The sequence below is a fragment of the Meriones unguiculatus genome, chromosome 20 (genome assembly GCF_030254825.1).
Source record: "Meriones unguiculatus strain TT.TT164.6M chromosome 20, Bangor_MerUng_6.1, whole genome shotgun sequence".
NCBI classification, from domain to species: Eukaryota; Metazoa; Chordata; class Mammalia; order Rodentia; family Muridae; genus Meriones; species Meriones unguiculatus.
The window spans coordinates 43,854,539-43,877,401 of NC_083367.1; the positions used below are offsets into that span (position 1 = coordinate 43,854,539).

The 22,863-nt window shown below is 42.9% G+C and overlaps 1 protein-coding gene across 1 annotated transcript in view; it reads left to right on the forward strand.

The window, feature by feature from the left end:
- Positions 1-22,863, forward strand: part of Lama4 (laminin subunit alpha 4) — a 145,056-nt gene that overhangs the window by 39,814 nt on the left and 82,379 nt on the right. Inside the window, exons 3-7 of the mRNA XM_021662512.2 lie at positions 533-657; positions 6,705-6,785; positions 17,210-17,424; positions 19,392-19,466; positions 21,242-21,393. Of these exons, the coding sequence (XP_021518187.1) occupies positions 533-657; positions 6,705-6,785; positions 17,210-17,424; positions 19,392-19,466; positions 21,242-21,393 (648 nt within the window). The remainder of the gene's footprint in view (positions 1-532; positions 658-6,704; positions 6,786-17,209; positions 17,425-19,391; positions 19,467-21,241; positions 21,394-22,863) is intronic.

Genomic DNA, 22,863 nt, shown 5'->3' on the forward strand with positions numbered 1-22,863 from the left:
ATCAACCTCCCTGCTGTTTCTTAGATGTCGTTAACCAAGCTAGCCAACCATTAGCAGAAAGTTCTTTCTCTTCCTTCTACTGCATGTGTGCTACAGCCTGAGAGATGTGCTCTTCCGTGTCCACAAATCCTCATTGTTTCCACTGCCGTGGGTAAACACTATGGGGATAGTTTTTGTTTTCATTTCATTTTCACTCCACATCAGTAAGCGTAAGCATCCAAAACACCTAGAGTGTGGTAATTCTAATTGTCTTTCTGAATCGAGACTGGTGGGGACTGATGAGTCCCCTCTTCACAGAGACTCCAATAGACCCCAGTTGCCAGTGCACACAAAATCTGCAGGATGCATGCATCTGCCTTCATCGACACTTCTAGCTCTGCCTGGCACTGATATGGGTCCTTTACATTGCCATACACCGTGTATTCTTCTGGCAGGCGAGATGTCCCTTCGTTGGAAGTAAGCCAGTGGGTTAACGTTTGCTGTCTGTAAAATTTCTTCATTCTTCTCAATATTCACGTCTTCTGTCCCACAGCACTGCCAGCGAAACACAACAGGGGAGCACTGTGAAAAATGTCTGGATGGCTATCTTGGAGACTCCATCAGAGGCACACCCCGGTTCTGCCAGCCATGCCCCTGTCCCTTGCCCCACCTGGCCAAGTAAGTCTAAAAGGACAATGGACTCTCCTAATGACTATTCTCATAATTGTTCTTTTAGCTCTAGGCGAAGTTCCAACGCTTGTCCATAGACAAAACTGAATGCTTCGTGTTAAGAAAAGCCTAAGAAAGTGTTCTGGTCTGCATACACTTTAGGGGAGGGGGCTTAAGCACTGACAGATACCACGGTTTCCAAAATATTAGCATATATCATAAAGTCAATGACATCACCTCAGTGTCACAAGCAAAGCTAATCTCATCCTTCCGTAGCTTTCCCTCAACCTACACAGGCCACTAGTAATACCAACAAACCTGCCAGTGTTTTCAAAAGCATTTCTCCTTGTGAAGCAATCAAATATGCTTTCAACCAGAACTAGAACACAGACACACAGAAAGAATGCTGAGAGCAAATCAGTCACTTTTGACTACCAGTAACTAGACTATAGAGCTGCAGAAAACAAACATACATCCACTGGGCATAAGTGGAAATAATACAATTTTTAAGCACATAGTAAGGAAAACATCCAGTAAAGGAAAATGGTTGCACGCAACGGCTAAACACATAACATAAATATAGAGCCCTGGACTGTTACATATGAAGGCCTGGATTTCTCCCACTCCACTGAAGAATAAAAGTGTGCAATTAAAATAGTATGGCAGGTTTGGTTTTTCACAGAGCAACCAGCTCACTGGTTGTCTAGCACCAACTGGGTGTCCTACAATCAATTCAGTTCCGAATGAAAACACCTAAAGGTTATACCTCCGTGGGATAAGAGTTCCGTTCTGTAAGACTGACTTCATTCCAGATGCCAGCCTCACCCCCCACCCCACCCCCCGCAAAAGAAGCCCCTAGGCTACTCACACTTCTGACCATTTGAATTTGGGGTCAACTATTTCATAAATAGTAAACTTAAAATGGAAACGGGGGGGCTTCAAGGGAGACACTTAATTACATGAACTTGAAATATTTGCATGAACAATTACTAAGCCAAAAAGAAACGTAAGCGAAAAGAAATGGTTATAATGATAAGTATCCTTATTAAAGGTTGTGTGGATTTATAAATAAATAAATAAACCAAGAAAAATTCAAGGGCTTGAAAAAATTCAAGGGCTATAGAAGGAGGTCAGCGAGGAAATGTGTTTTAAGTATACATAGGTAAACAGAGTCACCAACCTGCCTTCATCACTTCTGTTTTGACCTGTAGGACCTGTAAGGTCTTGGACTGGTCACCTTGTCTCCACGCACGGCTCTCTATGAAATTCAGAGGTTCTGCTAGACTAGGTTCAAATTTTGGTTCCATCCGCTGGTTCTTTCACCTGCTCTGGACTCAGCTTTTTTTTTTTTTTTTTTTTTTTTTAAGACCAGGCTGGCCTGGAACTCACAGAGTTCCACTTACCTCTGCCTCCCCAAGTGCTGGGATTACAGGTGTGTGCTACTACAGCCGGCTAACTTTCTTTTTCTTTCTTTCTTTCTTTCTTTCTTTCTTTCTTTCTTTCTTTCTTTCTTTTTTTTTTTTTTGTAGGGAAATTAAAGAAAGGTGTGAGGACCCACAATAGGTCTGTGAGGCCGGACATGGTAATATGCGTGGATCATGTGAGCAGATGCCTTGAACACAGGAAAAGCTAAAGGAGACGCAGCTTTGCTAAACACAGAGCACAGTGACTTTTCTAAAACTTGTGCTTTAGTTACTCTGTGTCAGACACTGTTGCACTTTTAGAGAATGTTTACATAATCGATAATAACTGTCAGAGTGAATTCAATAAATCACTTTACAGAGCCCAAGTACAGGGCTGAGAGGATGGCTCGGTAGGTTTGCCATGCATTTATGGGGACCAGGGTTTGGATCCACAGTACCTGTGGAAACGCTGGGCGGTTGTGGCAGCTTGCCTTTTACCCGAGAGCTCAGATGAGTGAAGCAGTCTGCCTAGGTCGACTAGCTGAAGCACTGAGTTCTGTATTCAAGCGAGAGACCCTGCCTCGCACATAAAGTGGGGGAAAATCAAGAACAATCACTGAACACGTTTCACGTTACCTCTCACCTACACACACACAGAAATACGGAGGCAAATGCTTATATACACATATGCACACATACCATACTCATGCACACACAAAGAAGGGCCCAAATATCTGCCCCCCTATACACACTGATAAAGTGAAAAAGAAAGATGGCGCATGATTTCCCCCTGCTGATCAACCCTGCCAGCCAGCGAAGTCAGAACCTCTGCAGTTGCATCTCCCAGAAACCATTAAACAGTTTCAGACCTTCCCTAGTGATTTTTCACGTCTGACAGTAAACATGCGCAAGACATCCTGAGAGGGAGCATGAAGAACACAAACATTAAACATTCAGTCATTTTCACTCAAGAAGACCCTCACTTATGAGCTTTTGGCCTCGCTGGGGCATAGTCTTGATATGCTCATTAAAACTGTTCTCAAACATTAATCCAGACCACATCTGGGGAGACATTTACCACACTTAAATAAATTTACTCTAAGTCCTTAATAACAAGCAAGCTTCACTCATTTGTCCATACGAAGACGCCATATACCATTATCTGGTTAGAAAGGGACCTAGAAGCCCTGAGCCTAGGCAGTTTCTTTGACAGTAGCATGAATTAGGAAAGCAGTCTTGCAAGGCTCCTTCTAATTGCAGCCTCATGCTTTTGCACTTTTGCCCCATTTCCACGGCTAGTCCTTCTCATCTCAATTACTTAACACCAATGTCTTAAGATATCAGGCCCTTAAAATATTGTTCCCTACAGACTGAAGACCTTTGTCAACATAGAATCAGGGAAAATACCTCTTAAGCACTTACAGGGTGCCAATATAAGTAATTTCTTGCCAACGGTGTATCTATCCAACAGCTGAGAGCCATGTTTCGTTAGGTCAAAGTGTACTGCAGTTTTTACAAACCTGCCACAAATGGCTCTTTCTCTTTTGAGACAGATTATTCAGTATATTAGCTGAGCAAAAAGCATTGCTTCAGGCTGTTAGCCCCTTCCGATTAAGGCAGCAGAAATTGACCAGCTGGGTAATGAGTCTCTTGCCCCTCAGCTCAGGAGCAGTTTCCAAAGCCACCAGGATCCACGACTCTCACCCACGCTCAGTGTGAGAAAAGGTATCCAGGGTCCAGAGCAGCAGCTGGGGGACCTCAGGAACACATCCTCCAGTTAGAAGCATATTCACAGAGACAAAAACTTAGGATGTTCTCTGTGGTACAGACCTGACAGAACACCTGCAGAAAATTAAAACAGACGCAAACTAAGCAACTTGTGAGTGAACAGTATTTTTGGAGGGTGGGAAGGATTGAGAGAGGCCTTCTCTGAGATGTTAAAGTTTTTCTCTGTAGTGACACTGTCTCTGTTGTTAAGGAAAACTGGCTTCAGAGGGTCCCGGCTGGGTTAGTTTGTGGTCACAGGGCTGACAAGATTCGGCCAAGTACCCATAAGGTCTGATCTTTGACCGGGTTTAACAAAGCATTAAGCATTGATTAAGCATTAATCAGATACGTTACAAAAAGTCAAATGCCCCACTGTCATTTTCAGCATTTAAAAACTACTCATATTGCTACTTTCTATTAAAAAAAATAAAAATAAAAAGTAAAAAGCATAGGTCTAAAATAAATAGCATCACAGAACTTCTCAGACAAGCACCTAATTTAGAATCTGAATTATACTGGGAAGATCCATAAGTTGAGTCTGACTACCTAGGACTCAGCACATCAGAAAACAAAGGAAGAGGGTTAACTTGGTGCTTGACAGTGCTTGCTGCTCTTGCTTGCAGGCTCACAGGCAAACACATAACTAAAGTAATAGTAAATATTATTTTTAAACACAGAGATAATCCTTGAGACATCTAAGCAAACAATTTTCTTTCTTTCTTTCTTTCTTTCTTTCTTTCTTTCTTTCTTTCTTTCTTTTTTTTTTTTTTCAAGACACAGTTTCTCTGTGTAGCCTTGGCTATCCTGACAATTTTTTTAACTTCTATTTCTCCTTAAACCTAAGGGTTTCCCCCGAGCAAATCCATCTTCCCACTTGCACAGGGCACCACAGGAGTTAGAGGGAACTAGGAAAAGCATCCGGCTTTAATCTTCACATCCAATAATGAAGATGTTCCTGTTTTTAAAGTGTCAACAGTTAATGCCAGTGAAAACAGAACTGAACGTCCATGGCTGGTACCTCACTGCCTCAGAGCCCGCCCCGTTGGAAACCAGTCACGGACTCTGCCATTGCTCCCAAGGACCGTTTGCCTAGAGTGCACTCGTTTATTCTGCGGCTGACCAGACACCCTCTGTGTCCCCCAGCAGCTATGCTAATTACTCCAATTAAGAAAAGTGGCATCTGTTTGAAACAGTAGGACACCAAATAATTGCAGAGGACTCCAGACACCCTAGCAGCTCTTTCCTCTTTGAGCCAGGCAGGCAGGATGGAACACCTTCAAAGAAGGATGCAGGATTGTTTGTTCTTTTTCTGGATGCAATGGGCAGGATTTCTTTAGGTCCTCTAAGGAATAAGAACAGACAAAACAAAGAGTAGAACGCCAAGGGAATGTAATGTCACTGGAATGTTTTTACCAAACTGCTGAGAAAATAAACCATGAATGTTGCCTTTCAATGAGGAGCACACAGTTTTCATACGGATTCTATAACCTCCTTTGAACAAAGCAGACCTATCCATTTGCTTTTCTTCAACCATCCTTAGGGAGAAATTGCTGACACATGCAGGAAGATGAGAGCAGAGGTCACGCCCTGTTGATCGTGTGGTACAGAGGCCAAAACTCATGTAAAAGTCACACACTAAAGTTCCCCCCACACTCCACACAACCTGTGTGTCACTGTGAAGTTTTCCATGCCTGAAAGAGTAACCCTCCATTTCTTCTGCCTCGATAACTTAGGATAGCCTTTTATTTTACTGGACCAATACTTCTTATTGCTTTTCTGTTTTATATTCTGATTTTTATTAACTTAAGAAAAAAGAGGAGAGAGGAAAGGGGAGAAAGAAGAAGAAAAAAGGAATTCCCGGGGAGATAGATGATATATTGATAGGTACAGATACAGGTATATAGATATAGATGTAATTTTTTTTATTATGGACCCTATTTCTTTCTTGAGGACTTGTTTTTGGCTCTTTGATCTACTTTGATCCCTTCACCCTTAGTTCCAATACTGAAGGTACACAGGGAAAATGGTTAAGGATCCGTGGATATTATCATTTAGGACTGGCTCCTAACTTTTAAAAGCAAAAGTTGAGTACAGAAACACTATCCAGAAATGTTTATAATTTCATACGAAGAAAGTGGTGGAAATATGAGGAAATATAGAGTTCTAAAGTTACAAGTGAATTTTCTATTTCTGGCTTTTGAGCATATATTTTAGATTTCTATTTGAATGGTAAATATTATATACAGATCTGAATATATATAATATACTGTATACTACATATATTTAATATATATTATATACATGTACATATTATACCTATATATTATAATATATAATGTATAGCATAATATATTGCATAACATGTAATATATAACATAACATAATATAATGTAATGTAATATAATATCAAACACATATATATAATATATAACAAAATATAATTTATGTAATATGTGGTGTGTAACATGTAATATACAACAACATATAATATATAAGTTTATTCAGATGTGTATTTGCTTTTGTGTATATAATTGAATATATAATATATAATATACTAATGTATTATATAAAATATACATAGAGAATATATATATAATCTTCTATACTAGAAATCTCCATTGCTTAAAGAAAAACTGGTAAACCACCTCTAAACAGAGATATGTAATGGTAGTAATAGTATACCTGGGAGATGGCCCCACACTGAGTAAGGTGTTCTGTCTGGGCTTGCTGGTCTAGTTCCTTCTGAAAGGTATGAATTTAATCATATCCCATTTATTGGAGGGCAACCAAGTAGAAATGACCTAACCCAAAGTTAAGGCAGCCCCTCTCTCCAGCATTACAAATCAGTGATAATGGAATGACTTCTAACATTTCTCACCATTTCAGCTTTGCAGAATCCTGCTACAGGAAAAATGGAGCTGTCCGGTGTATTTGTAAAGAAAACTATGCTGGGCCTAACTGTGAAAGGTAAATTTAAAATATCTTTCTTTTTTTCTGTGGGGCTAGAGGAAGCTTTTGGTTATGCATCAGCTCCGCTGTGTTTCTCTTCCACGGGTTTTCAGATTGATGCACAAGTTGGGAGCAGAGAAAACATTTCGGAATCTCAAGAGTGTATACCTTGGGGTGTGTTCCTCAAACTCCATGTCGCAGTACAGCTATAACAGTATGCCCCCATGGGGTCTAGATTCAGGGTCATGTCTTAGCATAAATTGACCAGGAAAGAAGAAATTGAATTTGGGTGTATTGGGAAGATGCTCTTGGTGATTTTCGTAACAGTCTCTGCTCTCTCCAATATTACCGACCAGTACTGTAATTGAGGTCTGTCCCACAAAGAGTGAGGGTTCCTGGATAAATGGAAAGTGAGAAATGAGAAATGGGAAAATCACTAACCAGCTGTTTAATTCGCTCATCATTCCTCCTCTTACAAACAGAATCCACAAGTTCAAGTGTTCTGAATCTTTCTTCGGTGATTATGCAAAATGTCCTTTTTAGTGCCCTGTGGTTTGCTCAAGAAAGACCTCAGGAGCTAAGCATGGGAGGCTTCCCACTGAATGATTTCCTAGTAAGATATTTGTCATTCTACCTGTCAGCCACTGAGTTCTCTCAGATGAAATGCTAAAGAAGCTCATGGAAAGGTCTTTATCACAGAAACACCACGAACACAGGCCTTAATTGTTGTTGTGGTTGCCATGGGACTTAGGCAACCCAGTGATGTTGTAATTCCATAAAGACAGGGGGTGAAGGGCCATGGGTACTGGCCAAACATTCAGACTAGCAACATATCCACCGGCTTCTCACCTCATGAACAGCCCACGCAGACCAGCCCCTCGGCGGGATTTCACAAACCCAGCCTGTGGCTTAAGAAATAAACCCCTGGACTGGAGAGATGGCTCAGAGTTTAAGAGCAATGACTGCTCTTCCAGAGGTCCTGAGTTCAATTCCCAGCAACCACATGGTGGCTCACAACCATCTATAATGATATCTGGTGCCCTCTTGCAGATAGAACATTGTATGCATAATAAATCTTTAAAAAAAAAAAAAGAAAACCCTTAACTATAACTACAAGCCATCTGTCTCCTAAGAAATCACCCTGCCATCTCTCAGAGCATAGCTCTGAAACTCAAAAACAGCCACAGCTTGTGGTAAAGAAAAAAGATCTCTACGTTGTTATACTGACTTACAAATGCAGACTATAGGTAAGTTTTGCACCTGGTGAATAGAAGTGTTCCTTTTCATTAATGTTCCAGGAGAGAAACAGAGCTGAGGACCGACGTGATTTTCATCCTATTAGGAGGATTAGCAAAGGAGATCAGATGGGGTGATTAATTAGTATTTGTGACCCAATCATTATTTGTCTCCTTATTTTGGAGACACAGAAATAGGAGGCACACAATTTACTCATTCTCTGGCTCCATTGGAGATGCGAAATGGGTGTTTATCAGGCAAGGATGGCGGTTCTGTCTGAAGTTAAATTCTGTGAAGTCTGATTAGGACAGAGCGTAGCCATTAGGACATTGCTAATGGATCTCCAGTGTCTGCCAGGAGGAGTTAATGGCCCTGCTGATCAAGTGCCAGCTTTGTACATGAAAGAGTTCTGTGGGGAAACAAAGGTTTCCACCCTGACACAAGGCAGCATGCCCATTTCAGACAGGTGATTGCAGATAAAAAACAAACAAACAAACAAAAACCATTACCCCACATGAATCAGAGGCCCATGGGATCTGCCATTACCCAGTAAGCCTGGGTTTGATATTTATATATATATTGCATGAAAACAAAAGGTGGGACTATTTGGGGGAAGAAAGGAGACCAATGAAAGGAGGAGAAGCCAGATGGGGGAGGATGCTGGAGGGGCAAATTTTTTAAAAGTATAATTATATGTGTGTGAATTTGTGTGTGAGAGAGGAGAGAGAGAATGCCATCACAAACCCATTACTTCGAACGCTAAAAATTAATTAAAATAAAATAAATAAATAATTTACATGTACTTGAGAATAGAACGCTCAGAAGCAGGAGGTGGGTCTTAGGTTCAACACTGGGCTGGCTTGACCACTCTGTGAGCCCCTGGGAAGTTATGATTTCTCTCAGTGTCAGATAATGAAAGCATCTACCTCACACACCTGCTGTGAGAGAACACTGTCAGCTTTGCAGGACAACGTAGGTACCTACTAAGCGCTTAGTGAGAGGCAGCCGGTGGCAAATGAATCGTGTCTATCGTTTCATGTCCGTCACTGGCACACTGTGTGCCTGGGATGAGTTGATGCATCTTCCTGAGTCCATCTCTTTAGCTAGAAATGGTGACTGCACTAGCATTAGCCCCTCTCTGCTTTCCATTCGTTATCTGTCAATCCAGCTGACCATCTAAGAGGAGGTCGTAGTTTGTCATTTTACCGATGAGGAAACTGAGCCATCCTGCTCCTGGGGAAGGGGAGCAGGATTTGGACACTTGGGGTAAACACACTGAAGTTACTGTTGTGTCTTTGCACTGGTTTTCCCAACGTGTTTGAGGCAATTAAGCATTTAAACGAACCTCTGAGACACAGTGGAGTCATGCTAACCTGTTAGGTCTTCCTGTCCTTGGAGGGAAGCTTCCCTTCTAGGATCTGCCACCTTCAAGGAAGGGGGCAGCATAAGAAGCTCTCTCGGCTCCATCCTCTCTTCCTGTCCTTCTTCCCTCTCCCCCGCCCTCTTCCTTCCCCTAAAGGTTTTCACATCAAAAACTGATCTCCCAGTCCAGGGTAAAGGGGTAGTGGTGCAAGTTTGTCTAAGATGCCGTCTCTTGTCTTCAAGGCTAGGGGGAGGAAACACTAGAAAACCATTCACAGAAAGCAGTAAACAGTGAGCACTAAAGCCAGGTGCAGATGAATACGCTTGTAGTCCCACCTACCTGAGGCAGGAGGATTGAGCCCAGTTCAGGGCCGGTCCAGACCGGCAACAATTAAAGGAGAAAATGCTCAATACAAATCCAAGCAGTAGCTATAGGGAAAGGGCATAGTGGAAGATATCTTCCTTTCTGTGGAAGGGCTGGCTGAACATCTAAAAGTCGCTGCCCTCCCATACACTGTGGTTTTGCATTTGGCCCTAGAACTGAGTAGAGAGTTTATGTTCTTAAATTATCTGACCTAAGTTTCTCCTAAACTATGTTTTTAACTCTGTTGTTGTTGTTGTTGTTGCTCTTACAAAATGCCACACACTCGGTAATTTCTACAGAAAGAAAATTCCATTCTTAGAATTCTGGAAGAGGAAATCCAAGGTTGAGGCCAGGTGAGAGCCTCCTTCCTTGTAGACCAAAAAGTTCCAGAGTGGTGCTGGGAAGTGTATAAACGAGCAAGTGAGCCCGAGAGAGTTCTGTCTTACAGAAAGCCAACCACCTATAACCCATGATCCATTAACCCACGACGGAGCCTCCAACCCAGCCCAAGGGTGCTGCCTCTCAGATGCCATTGACACGGGGCTCTGAGTATGAAATTTAGGAGTCTCATTCAAGCCACCAGGGATGATGGTTCCTCAGACATGGTGATGTCTCCTGGAAACCCCTAATTTCTGGAACTTCCCTCAGTTCTTTTCCTTCACCACCTACTGAAAAGGGGCAGTTCTCAACCTGTGGGTCGTGACCCCTCTGGGGGTTGAACAACCCTTTCACCAGGGTCACGCAAGACCATCAGAAAACACATATAATTACAATACGAGTCACAGAAGTAGCAAAATTTACAGTCATGAGACAGTGATGAAAGTAACATTGTGGGGGTTACCACCACATAACACCCTGTATTAAAGGGTCACAACATCAGGAAGGTTGAGAACCACTGATCTAGTAGTGGGAAGCCTTGGACCCACATTTTTTTTGCTGTGTCTCGTGCCCTTGTACCCAGGGTTCTGACTGCTTTGTGAATTCTTGCCCTACCTCAACTTCTAACCCTAAACCATTGTAACAGAACAGCATTCCTCAAGTTGCAGCCTATGAACGCCTGGCATCCTCAGAAAGACTCTTGAAGGTTCATAAGCAACTTGTGAAAAATCTTTTTATTTTTGTTACAAAACTGTCTTAATTTTAGTAATAATCATAAGGAAAATATCCATGAATTCTATTCTGGCACTTCTCTGACACTTCTTTATAACAAAGGGAAATCTATCTCCATAAAAGGGAGAAGGTAATAGGACTGACAGGCAATTTCAAACAGAAGACATCAAGACAAATTGTGAAACTAAACATTCTGAAAATAAAATTGATAGAAGGAAGTGGCACACACACACAGCACAGAGAAGATGTGTGCGCTCAACAGCCTCACAGCCCAAACCACATCACACTACAAGTGTCAAGACCTCATCCTTCACCTTGAGGTAACACTCATTTGAGTTTGATTTCTTATAGCCTTCTAAAAATTATTTGTTATTTTCTGTGCATGAAAGCTTGCCTGAGGAGGCCAAAAGAAGGTATCACATCCTTTGAAAATAGAGTTGACGGTCGTGAGCATCATGTGGGTGGTAGGAACAAGCCTAGACCTCTGCAAGGACAGCCAGAGCTCTTAACCACCGAGTCATCTTTCCAGCCCTCTGGGTTCTTTTAGTTTTGTTCATCTTCTATTTGAAATTCCATTCCAGTTTTCTTTTCAGGCATATAAAAGCCATAGGCACAAGGGGTTTTCACCTGGTTTTACATTTGAAATATTCTAAGATCATTCAAATGAACACTGGAAGGATACAGTCTATAAAAATATTCTTTAAAGAAGAGTCATACCATGTACAAGTTGAAAAGTCTAAAGCATGAAAGCACAATTTGCTTAGTCCGTCTTTTATCCTGTTGCACCCACCTTGACATCACAATTGTGTTCCTGACTCTTGGTGTGCCTGGGCTTCTGCCCATCTCTCATTCCTAATGGCCCCTCCTGCTTGTTGGACATGCCACTTGTCAGGTCCACCAGATGAGAGCTTTAGATATGTCTGTTCCAAGACTGCAACTATGATGCTAACAGTAATAACTAACACTTACTGAGCGTTTCCTGTATGTCAGGCACTTGATAAGGCCTTTACATATAATGACATAATTAAGTATCAGAAACAATACTATTTGTCTTTTTTACGAGATGAAGAAATGGAAACATGAAGGATTAATTCTCTAGCTCAAAACCATGATTGTCTGATCTCTGCTGCGACACTGTGAGCTCACCATACATACTTTCCACTCTTCTCACATCACAGTATCTGGTATGCTGTTAGTACTTAGATATATATTTTTTTTTAAGTAATATCTTTTGATATATATATATATATTTTTTTTAAGTAATATCTTTTTAACAACAGCAACAAATTGGCAGTATCTAATGTTCCTTTAAAGAATGGGCAAGCAGGCTGGAGAGCTGGCTCAGAGGTTAAGAACACTCGTTGTTCTTTCAAAGGTCCTGAGTTCAATTCCCAGCAACCACAAGGTGGCCCATGACCATCTATAGTAAGATCTGGTGTGCAGGCAGAATGTTGTATAAATAATAAATAAATCTTTAAAAAAAAAAAAGAAAGAAAGAATGGGCAAGCAATCAGCACTATAATTTTCACAGAATTCTTCTGGATACTATTTTCTGCCTTGCCTTCGGCCTTTTGACTTTTAATCTTGAACAGGCTCTTAGATTTCCTTGGCTTTATTTCTCAGCCTTCGATAAACACATGGAGCACATTTAAATAATGCCTACTCTCTAACATGCTTTTTTTCTCTCTTGAAATCCCTTATTTACTCCCAAAGATGACTACAGTGTGACCCTCCCAGAAAAAAAAAAAAAAAGTCTGTGTCATACAAGCAAATTTTTGGCTTCCTCAAAAAAGACTTTCAGTGACAGCTGAAAAGTCAAAAAAAGATCTTAGAAAAGTCAAAGAGAAATAAGAGAGAACAACAGCTATAGATCAAATCCTCCCCAACCTCTTTTTAAGGCTGGGCATGGTGACATGCCTGTAATCCTAGCATCTGGGAGGTGAAAGAAGGAGAACAAGGAGGTCAAGGTCATTTTGGCTACAACCTAGGCTACATCAGACCCTGTCTCAAAAAAAAAAAATTGTTCTGTTAAACGCAAGATGGTTAAACCAGCATTGAATGGATCATCAGTTTATCCACACTGGCTCCCTTGTCTACAAATGTGGGATTTTGAAGGGGACAATAGATACAGAAATAGTTGTATGCTAGCTCTGTAAAGTCCATAGGGCCCAAGGTTTAGGTTGTAACTTTAGAGTTGTCTCTAAACCTACCACCAAAAGATGGTCTTGAAACTCAGAGGTTTCCATTGTGATCGAGACTCCAAATTTATAGAATACAAAACATTGTTTTCCTCTGTGGGGTGTGTGTGTGTGTGTACCACATGTATGCTTGTACATGTGTAGGCCATAGATCAAAGTTAGGCGTCTTTCTCTATCACTCTCTACCTTAATTTTTGAGAGAGAGTCTCACTGAGGTTGAGCTTTGTTAATTCAGTTACATTAACTGGCTAGGGAGCTCCAAGAATCTACTCATCCCCATCTCCCCCATCCTGGGATTACACACATGTGCCCCCATGCTGGCTTTAACTTATATACATACTGAAAATTAAACGCGGGTCTCTTCGCACAGCAAGCGCTTTGCCAACTGAGCTGTCTCCAGATCTTCCTTTTATGGGAGACCAGGAGCCAACCTATAGTGCTTGCATGGAATGCAATCAATGGAGAAAATAAAGAAACTGGCATCTGGCCCCCATGAGCCAAGCAAGACCTTTCCCTTCTAGACCTCAAGATTCCCAGCTGCACACTGCAGTAGATCTGAGTCCAATTACAATGAACCTGCAAGTCTAATATTTTCTGTTTGGTGAACTGCAGCTAAGGATAAAAATTAAATCCAGTCACATGCCACATAGATGAATAATTTATGCTGGCTGGGAGACCAAAGGCCTTAGAAATCTGAGGCACAAAGACATGAGGAAATATGAATAACAAAACTCATTGGACATTTCCTCTCAGGGTGTTTCTTTGTGAAGTGTGTAGAACTTACATTCATCCTCGTTCTTTTCATGGACTTGTAGAGTGCTCCATATTATGTTTAATTCATTTCCTGTTCTTTTAGAACAGGGGCCATATTTTCTCTTCCTGTCTCCCCCTATGCCTTACATAAAATGGACATGAATTGTCCCTCTGTTGGATGAATTTATTTATTCATTCATGCGGCAGTGTGGTGCTGGGTAGAGCAAAAGAAAGGACATCAGGGTTGGAAGGTCTGGGCCTTGAAGTGTGACCTCCTGTGTGATCCTGGAAAACTGAAGTAGCTTCTGGGCCTCAGAATGGCAGATGTGAGTCTTTCTTCCAGCTGTCAGTGGTAACTGAAGGAGCCATCACAGAAGCTCAGAGACGCAGTGAAGCAAAGGGTGCACAGACTGACAGACACTAGCCTCTCAGCCCCACTGAAAGACACAGACATCAGAAAGAGGCTGAGAAGCTGTGCCCCACATGATGAACAGTGGTGTGGCTAGAGGGTCCTGACGTCACATGTGGTTTGTTTGCACTCATTGATCTGTTTTCCAAATGTTCTGAATCATGGTTCTCTTACCTCAAAGGGAAAACTTGTTTGAATGTAGCATCTTATCACTGCTCTAATGGTTTGGTCTCTTTGAAAGTCCTTCCTTACTGTCCACTCCCAAGACCACCTCCCCAAACGTACCCATCCACATTCTCCTTTGGTTTCTCTGGTCCATTCTGAGAGTGACCAACAGCACTTCTTTCCACATCACTTTCATCACACCTCCCTGGAATTTCTCTTTATTTTCCCTCTTGCACAAGAACTGTCCTCTGCCTGACCATCGGCTCCACTGAGGAGTGACCATCTGTTTCTTCCAGCCCCTCCCATGCTGCCTTCAGCCCCTCTTATCCATCTTCCGCTCTAGCTTTAGGCTCTACAGCAAAGGGCATTTTCCACAGTCACCCAGCAAACACATGGAGTTTAACCTTGGCATACTCTGCTAATCTCCAAATGCTGTGCACTGCAGCACAGCATCAGAGTCCAAAATCCTACTTTTTCCTTCAAAAATAAGATCTGACAGCCCAAGTCCTTTGTTCACTGAAGACTAACAGTCTGGGTAGCAAATGCCTGGAGCCTACGGGCAGGGGCCCCTCAAGTTGGGCCAGCAGACCTCTCTCTCATAACAGGATCTCTTATGCCATCTTTTGGAAAGAAGAGAAAGGCCTTTCTGCCTCCAGACAGAGGAAACTTTACCCAAAATTCACAGCCTGGCTCATGAGGGAAGGTTGAGTAGATTTCCATCTTTGCCTCCTCGCTTCTGTGCCTGTTAGTTTTATGTCACCTGACACAAGTTAGAGTCACCTGAAAAGGAAGGAACCTCAATTGAGACAATGCTTTCATAAGATCCAGCTGCAGGGGGAAGGGAGGGGCTGGAGAAATGGCGCAGTGGTTAAGAACACTGGCTGCTCTTCCAGAGGTCCAGAGTTCAGTTCTCAGCACCCATGTGGTGGCTCACAACTGTCTAAAACTGTATAGGATGCCCTCTTCTGTATGCAGCTATTCATGCGAACAAAGCACTCATGTACACAGAATAATTAAATAAATCTTTAAAGATAAAAAGATCCAGCTGTAGGACATTTTCTTTCCTTTTCTCCTTTTTCTTTAGCTTTTTATTGATACTTCGTGAATTTCCCATCCCACTCACTTCCTCAACCCTTCATACCGGTCCTTCGCCCTTGCAACCTTCCCCACCAAAAGAAAAAAAAATCTCGTGTGTAGCGTGCCACAGTATGCCCTTTTGTCCACATTTCTTTACTTGCAAATGTTCATTGCAATTCGTCATTGTTCTGGTTTCTGCTGCACTATCGATCCTAAATCCTCACCGGGACTTCTCTCAGATATCTTGTTGTTGCCCTGGATCATGGAGATCCTGCAGCTTTGGATCTGTAGACCCGCCCCCTTCCTGAACTCCAGCAGTTCATCAATGGAGTAGATGTTGGGATGGGCCAACTCAAAGCCCTCGATCTGGGCCCAAGTGGTGGCTGAGCTGCACCCACTAGCTTTCCTGTGTCCACACCACCAGGATTAGCTTTCCAGCACTGCCCTGGCTAGCTCACCCTGTGCTGCAGCTAGCAAGGGGCAGAGATAGCTCTCCTGCTTCCTTGCCCTCCAGGTGGCTCACCTGCACCCGTGCCAGCACGGCCAACTCTGTTTTGCTACCCAGGCAAAGCAAAGGGCCCGCTTCCGGAGTGCTGCAGCCAGTGGATGGCAGGCCCAGTTCTCCTGCTCTCATGACCTCAGCGCCGGCACTCCTGCCTGCCATAGGTGGTAAGAGGAAGCAGACAAGTGGCAGGGCCAGCCCTCCCATGCTCATGCCCCTGGGACAGCTCACAGGCACCCCACAACCACCAGGGTCAGCTCTACTGTGCTGCCTAGGCAAAGTGCAGGGCCCTTTGGGGCATTTTCTTAATTAGTGATTGATGGGAGAGGGTCCAGCCCATCGTGGCTGGTGCCATCCTGGGCTGGTGGTCCTGGTGGTCTATAGGAAAGCGGGCCTAGTAAGTCATGATAAGCAAGCCAGTAAGCATCAGCCCTCCATGACAGCTTTTTATTTTTGGCAGCTCCTTCCTCCAGGTTCCTGCCTTGCTTGAGTTCATGTCTTGGCTTCCTTTACCGATAGACTATGATGTGCAAGTATAAGCCAATTAAACCCTTTCCTCCACACCTCATTTTTGGTCATGGTGTTTCATTATAACAAAAGTAACCCCAACTAGGAGAGTTTCCAAGGAATTGCTCTGAAGTCAGTCACTTTGGGCTAGGAGAACGCTCAGCACTGGCTGGCTCAGGCTTAGTTCCCTCAACAATTCATTCAAGCAGGACAGACTGTTCTTTGGTTCTCACTGGAGGTGCCACTAGCATTTTGGCCAGGATGTTACTCAGCTGTATCCTATTGCTGCATCTCATTACTAGACATTTAGCAAATGTGACCCCACCCATCACCAATAATGCCCTCACACTAATTTAATCAAAACACACCTGCATCAGGAGCCTGAGCAGCCTACAATGCATTGAGAAGGAGTGGTTCCAAAAAAACGAAGCAAACAAACAAACAAGCAAAACCTCTAAAGTGGAGGACGTAATGTCCATAATCTAAGCACTTGGCTAGCTGGGGCAGAAAAAAATCGATCATGCATTCAAGACCAGCCTGGGCTGCACAGGGAGACACAGAACCAAAATAAATATGCAAATAAGTAACAGAATAATTGTTTAGAAGTCTGGTCATAGTAATACTATGGGAGAATCGAATTCTGGGTGGGCATCTACAAATAGTCACTTATATTTCTTCTATGTAGGAAATGATTTTTTTTTAAACAATGAAATAACAGCTGTGGATGCTAAAATATTTAACAAGCTTAACACCTTTCAGATGCGCTCCCGGTTACTATGGGAACCCCTTACTCATTGGAAGCACCTGTAAGAAATGTGACTGCAGTGGAAACTCAGATCCCAACCTCATCTTTGAAGACTGCGATGAAATCACTGGCCAGTGCAGGAATTGCCTACGGAACACCACAGGATTCAAGTGTGAACGCTGTGCTCCTGGCTATTATGGAGATGCCAGGACTGCCAAGAACTGTGCAGGTACAGGTCCCAAAACTCTCAGCCAGCTGTGTAGCCAGGCCTGAATTTAGATGAGGAATTTAAGTTGAGGAAATATGGCCAATGTCCTCCTGATATTTATCTAGAGCCATATACATCAAAATTTACCAAAGTTAGACTCTTTCATGAATGCTCCAGTGAACCTTAGCTCTGTAGGCAGAATGAAGCAAAAAGACACCATAATGAGTGATTTCTGTCTTATTATGTTCATAATTGCAATTTTGACTGAAGAAAAAAGTGTTATCTTGACAAGTTACCCATCATTGACCAGAGAACCGAATGAAACCTGATGGGCTCAAGTGAGTTGCTTTGTTCTGGAAGCTGCCTCCTCTTTCAGTTATGCTTAATAAAATTAACGCTCCAGTCAAGGAAACTCGCCACGCACAGGCACAGTTTAATCACACACAGCCCTCTCCATTTCCTCGGATTGTCAGAGTCAGTCTCTCTGGGAGAGTGCAAGAAATCTAAGGGTTAGGCTTCAGTGCAGTTGAAGCGTATACTTCTCACCCTTAATTTCTCCAAAACAATTTGCGGCATAGAATGAAATAGGGGTGAAGTTAAACTGCTTTCCTCCAGGAGGAAGGAGAACTGAAGCTGAGTGAGCATTTCTTCTCCCTAACTGACTCTTAGGGAGGACAGGAGAAAATGGGGGGGAGGGGGTAAATGCACTTACAGCTTCCATTCTGGAAAATCCCCTCTGAAGAGTCATTTGAAAGACTTACAGAGGGAAGAGTTCAAAACTGAGAAGGATGCGCAGGTGATCTGGCCACAACGAAAATAAGCATGCCTACAGCAAAGGAAACACTAAAAGCAATGGCAGGCAAAGGAAGACTGTCCAGCCACACAGGGTGGCGGGCAGGGGACGGGCATTAGAAGTGTGGTGGGAAAATAGGGCCTTAGAAATTGTCGTCATCATTCTCAAAGCACTTCCTAAGCCTATACTCAAATAGCAAAGATGCAGGTTGCTGCTGGAGGCCACTGCTTTGGAAGGCAACAGAGCATGACTTTATGGAGGGGTTCAACAAGTGTGTTTTGTGGAGCGTTACACAAATGAAGTGTAATAAGTGAAGCGCCTCTTGGAGCTGATCCTCTGTGGTTATTCTGTTATGGAATACTGACCATTTCATTCCAGCTGATGGCTAGCTAGCAGAGGTAGCCTAGAAATTCTTCTTAAAATATTACAAATTCACTTCCACACGAAAACTCAGAGGGGACCGGAGTGTTCAATCCCCATCTTTGATTGCTCCTCACCCCAACCCTGGACAAAAACAAGACTAGTGGAAAACTAAACGTCTAATAAGATTGGATTTTGTTTTTGTTTTGTTTTGTTTTTTTCAAACACATTATTGAAAATCATCAGTAGATTAATGATGGGCTGGCAAGCCTTTTAAATTCATGTAAATATATTCCCAGTTATTTCCCTGGCGCTGTTCCTAGCATACCCTTGATACCTCTCATTTGGAGTTTGGAGTCAGTCTTGCCAGAGGTCAAATGCTTGGGAGCCAAGAACTGCTCCTCATGGTCCCCTCTGGGCTATTCTCTCACGCCTGGCAGGGACCAACCCTGCTGTGGAGACTTTGTGATGAGGTTGATTCAAGCTGAACACTGAGCTCTGTGGTCATTGTTTCCTTTTGAAATTTTCCTGAGCCTTTTGGGACTAAAGTCTGTTGACTTCTGACAGAATCCTAACCAGTTGGGAGAAGAGACCTAGGAAAGTGAGATTCAGTTTTGCCTCAGGGTCATTTTTGAACATCTCACTTGCCTTCGTTGAACTGGTCAAAGGGCATTACCTTGATGTCATAGACTCTATACTCTTAAGGATGAATATAATTAATCCCCGTTGGAGGATTGCATAATGGCCAGTATTTCTGGAAGCCATGGAAACACTGCCTTGTTCTAAGCATGAGAAGATGATGTCCTATTCTCTTTCTTGCCTTTGTTTCCCACAGTGTGCAACTGTGGGGGTGGCCCATGTGACAGCGTCACCGGAGAGTGCCTGGAAGAAGGATTCGAACTCCCAACAGGCAAGGACTGCCCAACTCTAAGTAAAAATAACAGTTCATGAATGACTAACTCACTTTTCTCTAATGTGTTGTGGGCATTGGGCTAGTAAGAGCCATTTATTTAAAAAAAAAAAAAAACTTGAAAAAGTAGAAGAAAAGAGCTGACTCCCACAAGTTATCCTCTGACCTCCACATGCATACTGAGGCATGAGCACACACACATACCACACACATATGTGTACACTTTCTCATACACATACATAAGCTCTCATTCACACATACACACACACACAAATAAATAAATAAATAATAAATGTAGTTTAAAAAAAAGTAATGATGTATGTGATATCACTTTTCCTGAAAATGCTTCACTCTCACCCTGTATTCATGCCAAAGTAATGGACGGACCCTGTATAAAGGTCCCTGGCAGTCTCAATCTCATTCAGCAGTGAAGCGGTTTTTGCTGGCATCACTCCACTTGAGATGCCTTACTTGTCCAATCTTCACATTCAGCTTCACGCTCTCAAGATGGAGCTCTTTCTGCATTGGCTAACCAGTCCTGCCATAATAGGACAGACGGCTCTTCCTGAGAGCCATAGAAACTGAAGCCCCAGGAGACTTAAGCAGCTATTTCCAACCTGAAATAAAAAGACAAGGCACTACAAAGTGAAGCTGCCTCCTTCCTTCCCTGGATTGCTTTGTTATTCATTCGCAACAAATATTTTGTCTCAAAGAATATTTGAGCATCCTTTCCCCAAAACAAAAGTATATTGGTCCCAAAGTCCTTGCGGGCAAAAGAGATTAAATACTGTCAGTGCATCGTATCTTAGAAGATGCTGGAGATATGAGACTCAGCAGAGTAAAGTCTGCAATTACCAACTACAGTATGCCTTGACCAGCTCCATTTAAAGACGCCCAGATTCCTACACAGCCCTAAGCATCTTCAGCAGCCTGAAGTGTAGGTAGGGGACTCATTTTCTAAGGGAGTTTATAGGTAGTACTATGTTAATAACGTATTAGCATACATTAACCCTTTAATCTCTGTCAGCTGTCCAGAAAAGAGCAGAGCCTCTGGGAAGAAGCCTGGGAACCAACCAGCAGCGTGCAAAGAGAGGTCAAGACAGGGTTCCAGGCTTGCTGTGTGTTCTTTTTTCATTACATCCCATGGAGGCCATCTGGGTCCTGGGTGGGGATCACAGCGTGAGGGGTGAAGAGTGATGAGAAGCTGGGGCTTGGCTCTTGAACATTCCCGGGTTTAGTCTGAGCTTTGGCACCTTCCTCAGAGACCGAGTCATGACATTAGCCAACAGTTGTGTCCTACAGACCTGCTCTGAGGACTCGTTCTTCTGGACAGAAGGTGGGGCATGGAGAGGAGCCAGGCCCTCCCAGGGTGAGGCAAAGGCAGATGCAGCATTCCTGCGCTAACTGAGGAAAACTGATGGGAAAAGAAGGATGCTACCAGCTGCCGCCACGCCAAGGCGGGAAGCTGACAAGAATGGGATCTTTTCGAGGAGGAACCTGGCTAATAAGGACAAATGGGCAGGGCTTCTTGTCCACCCATCCCATGTAGTCTTCCTTCTCTCCAGCAATTAGTGATCCTATTAATTCGCTATCCCAGCTGCCTGTTTCTCGTTATGTTTTAAGTGGGTTTGGTAAAGACTGGTTCTCCACCGTCAGAGTAACTCCTCAGGAAACAAAAACAAACGTGGTATTAGCCAAGAGGGTCCCCATTAAAGCCATATGCTTCCAGGCCGCCTTTGGGCTCTGCAGGAACGCTGTCCCTGTTCCCTCTCCAGGTTGTGATAAGTGTGTCTGGGACCTGACCGATGACCTGCGATTAGCAGCACTCTCCATGGAAGAGAGCAAATCCGGGCTGCTGAGCGTGTCCTCCGGCGCCGCGGCGCATCGACATGTGAATGAGATGAACTCTACCATCCACCTCCTCAAGGTACGCTGAACGTTGCGGGTTCTGTTTCAGCTTTAGGGTACTTCCATAGGCTCCCTCTTCATAACCTCCATGACCTGTTGGCATCTGAGCTTCATGGTTATACTACAGATTTTGTAGGTTCAACAGAGATAATACAAGTTACATGAGGAGTTAGGAAAAGTTCTCCATGACCATGAGCCTTAATCAAAAGTTGCCGACCTATGTAAGAGAGTGTATGAAAAGTGAAATGACTAAAAAGACTAGGATCTATGTAAAAAAATAAAAAAAATAAAAAAAATTTCTTGGCAAAGTTGTGTATCTATTGCTCAAGCATGAGCCTACAAGGTACACCTTAGTTTCAGTTTGCAGTATATTGAGGAATTTATCTAAAACCTCTCTTCCCCCTTCCAGCTTTTCCTTCTCATAAACACTTGTTCTCTCATTTTTCCAATCCCTCTCTGTGTGTCTGTCTTATTCTCAGTCTCTCTGTCTCTGAAACACACACCATCAAACACAAAAACATATACATATATGTTTGTCCTCATACCTCTATTAGACGAAAGAAGTTGAAGGCAGGCCGTGGAAAAACATCAAAATAAATAGATAAAATAAAGCCATCTCACCTATCTAAGCTTTAAAGGGCCTTTCTTCTGTAATGGATTTCCATTGCAACCAACTGCTGTTTTTATAAGCAACACAGTTCAGCAAAAAGCCTATCAGACTCAATACCAACACATCATTTTATTTTCTTAGTCAAACTTACATAATGGTTAAGAGCGTAAACTTGTAATTATTTTGTCCCAACCCCAGCTCCATCCACTGCTACCTGAGCTCACGTATGCTAATCACCCTCTTTGTTTTTCAGTATCCTCTTGTAGAAGTAAAGAAGCTATTGGAGAGCTGGGATGTGTAAAGCAGTTAAAACAGTGCCTAGAATAAGTGCTTATTATTTTTTTGGAGGCTCAATATCTACAATTGGCTGAAAAATGCATAAAGTAGAGTGAAGTGAACATTCTAAACTGTAGCTCTGGGTGGAGCCGCTTTGCTACACTGCCCTGCCTGGACTCCTAAGAGCACCGATGCTCAGAGGCATCACCCAGACCCGGGGCAGTGAACACTCAACCCTTTCCATAAGGCACACCTAAAGGGTTTAATCCAAGTGGTCCCAGGACACGTCCACCAAGCTTCTTTAAAAAGGAAAAGAAAGGGACCAGTGACCCAAAATAAAGAGAACTGATCTCTTCACACCCAGAGGAGGAAAATGTGTTTCTAAAATCCATTTTCATTGACCCTGATTACTTGCTGAGTTTTTCTCTAAGACCTGGTTAGATTGAAATTTTTCAGATTTCCAAAGCCCCCTCCAGCCAAATTATAGTGTTTGGCAATGGAAAAGGCTTCTCTTTCCCTGCAGCTAACTCAGTGCCAGACTCTCTGAACCAGAGTTTCCTCACCAGAGTTCCCTGAACCATAGGAAGTGGAACTGGCAGACTT